Genomic DNA, 6,302 nt, shown 5'->3' with positions numbered 1-6,302 from the left:
TTAACTGGAAAGCTAAAAGCGTTAACAATTGCCCTTCGACCCATTCGCCCGCTCATTTAAACTGTGCTTCTCCGCGTGTGCCGTCAAAGTTTGCGCTGAGCGCCGTGGGCCTGCTAGAGTCCACTGGAGGCTCCAGTTCTCACCTGCCCAGGTGTCCCTGGCTCCCCGGCAAGCAGAGCCACCCCAATCCCGTACCTGTTGAGCGCTCAGCGGCCGGTACCCGCCACTCCCCTCCGTCACCACCACCTTCGCGGGGGCCGCAACCGGCAGAGACGGACACCTGAAGACGCCTGTCATCTCCACTGGGCGCCACGCCCGCCGCGCCCGCCGCGCCCGGGAATAAGAAGTGCGCGCCAGGCGGCCAAGGCCGGACCGCCGGGCTGGGCTGCGCGCCGCGGGGCCGCGGGTTTGCGTGCGGGGCGCCGGCAAAGGCACTGCCATGGACGCGCCGAGGGACATTGGCACCTTCGTGGTGTGGGATTACCTGGTGTTCGCGGGCATGCTGCTTATCTCGGCCGCCATCGGCATCTACTACGCCTTCGCGGGGGGCGGCCAGCAGACCTCTAAGGACTTCCTGATGGGCGGCCGCAGCATGACCGCAGTGCCCGTGGCGTTGTCCCTCACCGCCAGCTTCATGTCGGCCGTCACCATCCTGGGATCTCCCTCCGAAGTCTACCGTTTTGGGGCTATGTACAGCATCTTTGCCATCACCTACTTCTTAGTGGTCGTCATCAGCGCGGAGATCTTCCTTCCCGTGTTCTACAAACTGGGAATCACCAGCACCTACGAGGTCCAGGGGAGCTGGGCTGGGAGGTGTGTGGGTGGGAGGGGGACTCTTCCGGCTTCGGGAGCAGTTTTCTCGGAGACAGACTCTCACACCCCACGAAACTCTCTCCCTGTCCACGTTCACCACCTTCTCTTTTTGGGGGGGAAGTCCTGGCTTTGCTCTCCTGAGCTCAGCGACAAAAGAGACTTCCAAAGTAAACGGAGTGAATTGCAATAGGGCTTTTTAAAGGTCCTGTCTTTAAAATCTTGGATTCTCACTCAAGGGGAAATATTTTTAAACTTTTTACTTTTTTTTTTTTTTTCCCGTGGGCTGAAACCTTCAGGTCTCAGCCCGTCTTCTTTGAGGTCCATCAGCCCCCAGTGCACTCTTTTCCAGGAGTGATGGTGAAAAATCTGCTTCCCCTTCTGAACACACCTAGAGACAGGCACCTAAATGATGTCTTTTGTCCCAGTACCTGCACTGGAAACCAGATGGTACCACATACCAGCCAGGTGACTGAGAGACTTACTTCACTCAACTGTTGTGCCTACTTCTTCAAATAAAGAACATAGTCACTTCATCCTGTTGTTGGAGGGTTAAATGAGACGATTCAAGGGGTACATGCTACAGAATAGTGCCTGGCACAGAAGAAGTATTGGATAAATGTTGGCCATGGTTCTTGGGGTGGTGGGAGTGGGAGTTGTTTGGGGACCACTAGCAAAATTCATGGGCAGGATTCTCACTCAGCTCTGGTATAGCTCTGCTGAGGCTTGCTCTGGGAAGATGATTAAGAAAACACCATTCTTCCAAGGCACAGTCCCCTTGGTTATAAGTTTTCTTGAGTTGTCTTGCAAGAAAGGGCTTTGCAAAGATGATAAATGTTTGGCTCAGTTTAAAGAATTGTTGAATGGCAGTGTGTGGAGAGAGTGGGGTGCGGGCTAAATCCCTAAGGAGTGGTAGGGCCCAGTTCAGTGCCCTAGAGGTCTCCTTTACCCTGGTACTGACCCATGAACCCCATGGACAAGGCCAAAGAAGTTTCCTTTCCAACAGGCCATTATCCAGAGGGCTCAGCGCCTCGTCTCAGCAGTCTCCCTTGTCCTCAGATTTACATGATGTTTTCTCCAATCCTTGGCTGCTTAAAGGTGGATTCCTAGTGAGGCTGGTTCAACTGGAGCTGAAGACAGGGCCCCATGGCACAACAAACACTGGTGACAGATTCTGCCTGGACCCTAGTGACATCATCCAGGGAGAAGCAGCCCTGGGGCAGCATTGCCTTCCACTCACTCTGATCACTGTGTTTGGGAGAGTTTGTCATCATCCCATAAGCGATGGATGGAATTTCTCTGTTTGGCTCAGAGGTAACCAACTGGCTGCCTCGGGCCAAATTCCGTCCTCAGTAGTTTTTTTTTTTTTTTTTTTTTTTAACCTTATAATGTTTTGAAAAAAAAAATTAGCATTTAATGATGAGGGAAAGTCAAATAAAACTCCAGGATCTGACTTCTTTTGGATGCTCAGAAGATTGTTGACTGGAGATAAATCCCCTGTGGCCGCAGGAACTCCAGATTGCAACCACTGCTCTCAGTCTCCATTAATTTCTACGTTGAGAGCTTATCATTGCATTTGCAGTTTGTAGAGAAGTCTGTATCTGAATTTATGTCTTTATCCAAAATAGAAAATGAAAAGGGTTGAAGGGAGTTCTTGTTTTGAGGGAGATGTGAGAAAACATATTTCTTAGTAGATATCAAGAATATTCCAGCACACTAATATATGAACAGCTAGCTGATGTCAGGCATATAAAAGGGTACTTCAAAATGTTCATGGATAAAGCAAAAAAAAGTTCATGGGCAATTGGGATTAAAAGATAAGTTTACCATAGCACTAATTTTTTTTGAAATTCATACATACACAAAGTCTTCACAAAGCTCATGGGAAATGTGTATGATATAAAAACTGTGAATGGATTTCAAATTTTTGGCATCAAAATAAGCTTATCTTTTGATTATATTGTCCACATTTTTTTTTTTTGAAGCCCCCTCCTATGTTATCTGATGAGACCTTGAGGTATTCCAGTACGTGAGCTCTGATCTGTAGTTAACGAACTCGAAAACTTGGAAAGGGTTTGAAGAATCTGGCAAGAGGACTTCAGTCCCCACAGATGAACACTGCTCTCATAACCACTGACCCGACCTTCTTCGGGGCTACAACATTAACTCAAGCAGAAACAGATTTCTCACAAGTTTCCAGTGATTAGCTAGAGGCTGTTAGCAGGCATTCCAGATGGTAAATGCAAAAAGCTAATGTTTGTGGAATGCTTTATAGATACCTGGCACTGGGCTGCCTGTTTTACATACGTTCTCTGACCCAACAGTCAAAACAATCCTTAAGAGGGGGTACTGTCAGAGTCCCTTTTTGCAAAGAGAGTACGTTAAGCTGTTAAGAGATTATGAAGCAATGTAGACACAGGCCTAGCAGCATACTTCGTGCCTCTCAAAGCTCTGGTGAATCTATCAAAACCCTGATCTTATACCAGTGCAGAGAGAAGAAGGAACCGATGCAGAACACATAAAGCTGTGGGCACATTGTGGGTGGCCACAAGTTGGGGTACCAGGCAGTTGGGGCATCATACCATGCCGCTATCAACCGACCGTGGCAAAGACTTTCTTGTGGAATATTTTCTTTCATGTTTTACACTGAGAGGTGGAGCTGCCATGTAGAATAAGCAGTTCAGCATTGAGCGATGGGTACCTTGGCATTCTTGCTCACAGATTTACATTTCTTTGACTAATATTGCTAAAATTGGCTGTTCACGAGCATCTTATTTCTATTTATCACTGATTTTGAAATATAGGCCAGATAGGTATTTAGCAATTTCCAGACCCACAGACTAACAAGAAGGATTATTCTTTTTTTTTTTTTAATAGGCAGAGTGGACAGTGAGAGAGAGAGAGAGAGAGAGAGAGAGAAAAGGTCTTCCTTTGCCGTTGGTTCACCCTCCAATGGCCGCCGCGGCCAGCACACTGCACTGATCTGAAGCCAGGAGCCAAGTGCTTCTCCTGATCTCCCATGTAGGTGCAGGGCCCAAGGACTTGGGCCATCCTCCACTGCACTCCCGGGTCCACTGCACTCCAGCAGAAAGCTGGCCTGGAAGAGGGGGGGCAACCGGAACAGAATCTGGTGCCCCAACCGGGACTAGAACCCGGTGTGCTGGCGCCGCAGGCGGAGGATTAGCCTAGTGAGCCGCGGCGCCGGCTAGGATTATTCTGTGTCCAGCTAAATCTGTGTGTTTGTACTGAGTTACTCAGACCTTACATTTTATGCAGGCATTTATTTAAATCCATACAGGTCTTAGTGCCCCTAAACTATTCAAAGTGCTGAGGGTTATAGGAGAGCTTGGTTGACTATAGGCACCTATTTTTATTCTGCAGTTTTGTCTGCAAATCCTAGTTTAGTTTTAGTTCTAAGCCTACTATATAGTTACTTGGGCTTCTGGTTAGGCCTCAAAGTTATTCAACAGCCTTATAACTGCTGATGCGTGAGACAATGATAGATTTCTTCACTTGGTCTTGAATTATCTTAAGCTCCTAGGTTTTTTCTAGATCAGCTGATCATGGGGGGAAATTACATATATATAAAGGGGAGTCAAGAAATTCATGGAAAAATTAAATTGAAGGATAGTTTGAATTTTCTATGAACTTTTTAGAGTTCACTCATGTATGTGTGTGTGTGTTTGTGTGTACACACTATTGGTCTAACTGACTACATTCTTACCTTGGTCACATTTTTCTTTTAAGAGTTCTTTAGCCTCTAGTGATTTGGGTATGTGTACCTAGAAAAGGCAGACTGTGTCTACTCATGGGCATTCATGTGTAATAGAGATTTACTAAAAGAATTCTAAAGAAATAACACTTTTCTGCTTCCAGGTTCTGACATTTCTCCAGTCTTCTAAAAAACCTTCCAAAATATCCTTGAATGATATTGACACATATCATTCACTGAGTTTCTCAAGGCCCATGGATTTAGATACCACTAATAACTTGCTTTCGACTCAAAAGTTTACAACATTTACCCATCTATTTATGTCATTGAATAGTCCCCAAAACCCTGGAATTAAGAGGGGGAAAATTATTACCATGGTCCTCATTTTCCAAGGAAAAAACCTTAGATTTGGAGAGTGATTGCCTCAAGCTCATGGAATCTGGAGTGGGGCTGGGTCAAGGACTGGAACTCTTCTCCCAGTGCTCTGCAATGCTCTGTGTTCTTGTCACTCATTAGTTTTTTTTTTGCAGGTCCAACTATGTGTCATTGCTACCTACTCACTTACTCAGTTTAAGCACATGGTTCAGATTGTTTACTCATTAATGTGGTTATGTGCACAGATTTTAGCATCAATGGCTTTACATTTGTGTTGTGACCCTGTTAGTACTTAGGTTGCAACCTGAAGGTCTTCTCTGAGTCTCTGTGTCCTCATCTCTAACATGGGCTTGAATATAGAGTTGTTGGGGTGACAATGAACACAGTAAATACTCCAAACACATTAGCTTTGACTGTGCAACAAAAATATCAGATGTCTTTCCCTCTATTACTTAATGCCAGTTTTTTCTTCTTCCTTCTTCTCTGCTGTATGAAAAGACTATTGTTAGCCTTAAACTATTCTCTACATGTGGTAAGTTAAAGGATGTCTTGGATTCCAGCTCTGAAATGCTAACTCTGAAATATATGATGATAAATAGAACATAAGCAGGTCATTATTTTAAGGTACAACAGATTTTCAGGACATTAGAAAGAATTGGCAGTGTTATTATCTATGAATAAACTGATTTGGGTGATTTTAATTAAAAAATATGTTGGAAGGATGTGAGGGTTGCTCATAGAATAGAGTGAAAAGCTGACTAAGCAGGCCTTGGAAAGGACAGATGTCTTCTGCTTCATCCCCATCAGATTCCATCTGCTGTGGTCATTTTCTGTCTTCATATCTTGCCTCTAAGTTCCAAATATCCATTGGCAGAAGCTGATTGGCTGACATATGGACATATGTCTTCCTTTCCTCCTGGGTTAGAAGTCAGGGCTCTGACAATTCCATCAAACTTGCCTACATCTTGAAAACGTTGATTCCCTAACTGAATCAAGAGGAATCAGGTGGTAACAACAGATTGCTCACTCTAAAAATGCAGAATATAATTCCATTTATGTGACAATCTGTAAAAGGCAAAGGTAGGAATAGGGAAAGAGCAGAGATTACTAATGTTTGGGGATGGAAGGAGGGCTTGACCGCCAAGGAGAAGCATGAGAGAGTTTTCTGAGGCACTTGCACTGTTTTGTGTCCTGATTGTCATGGGGGTTACACAAATTTATATGTGTGAACTGTACTCCAAAATGAGTCAATATTGCTGTATGCAAATAAAATAATAGTTAAATAAAAATACATAATACAAATCAGTTACAAAGCTGCTTTAAATCTCTAATACTTTACTTCTTAAGATGCTGGTTATAAAAAGTGTCCAGAGGATTCTCATAATAACTATTTTTACCCTTTTGG

General features: G+C 44.7%; 1 protein-coding gene across 2 annotated transcripts in view; it reads left to right on the top strand.

Moving 5' to 3' along the window:
• Positions 1-304: 304 nt before the first annotated feature.
• The window catches only part of SLC5A8 (solute carrier family 5 member 8), a 51,897-nt gene continuing 45,899 nt past the window's right edge, over positions 305-6,302 (top strand). The window contains exon 1 of one of the 2 annotated variants that reach the window (XM_089308862.1): positions 305-790. In XM_089308862.1, coding sequence (XP_089164988.1) covers positions 440-790 — 351 coding nt within the window. In that variant the 5' untranslated portion in view covers positions 305-439. The remainder of the gene's footprint in view (positions 791-6,302) is intronic. The other variant, XM_008256962.5, reaches the window with a different exon arrangement.

This window comes from Oryctolagus cuniculus, chromosome 11 (assembly GCF_051225735.1).
Source record: "Oryctolagus cuniculus isolate XC-2025 breed Fujian yellow rabbit chromosome 11, ASM5122573v1, whole genome shotgun sequence".
NCBI classification, from domain to species: Eukaryota; Metazoa; Chordata; class Mammalia; order Lagomorpha; family Leporidae; genus Oryctolagus; species Oryctolagus cuniculus.
Note: the sequence above shows the minus strand (reverse complement) of the source record. Positions and strands in the feature narration are given on the sequence as shown.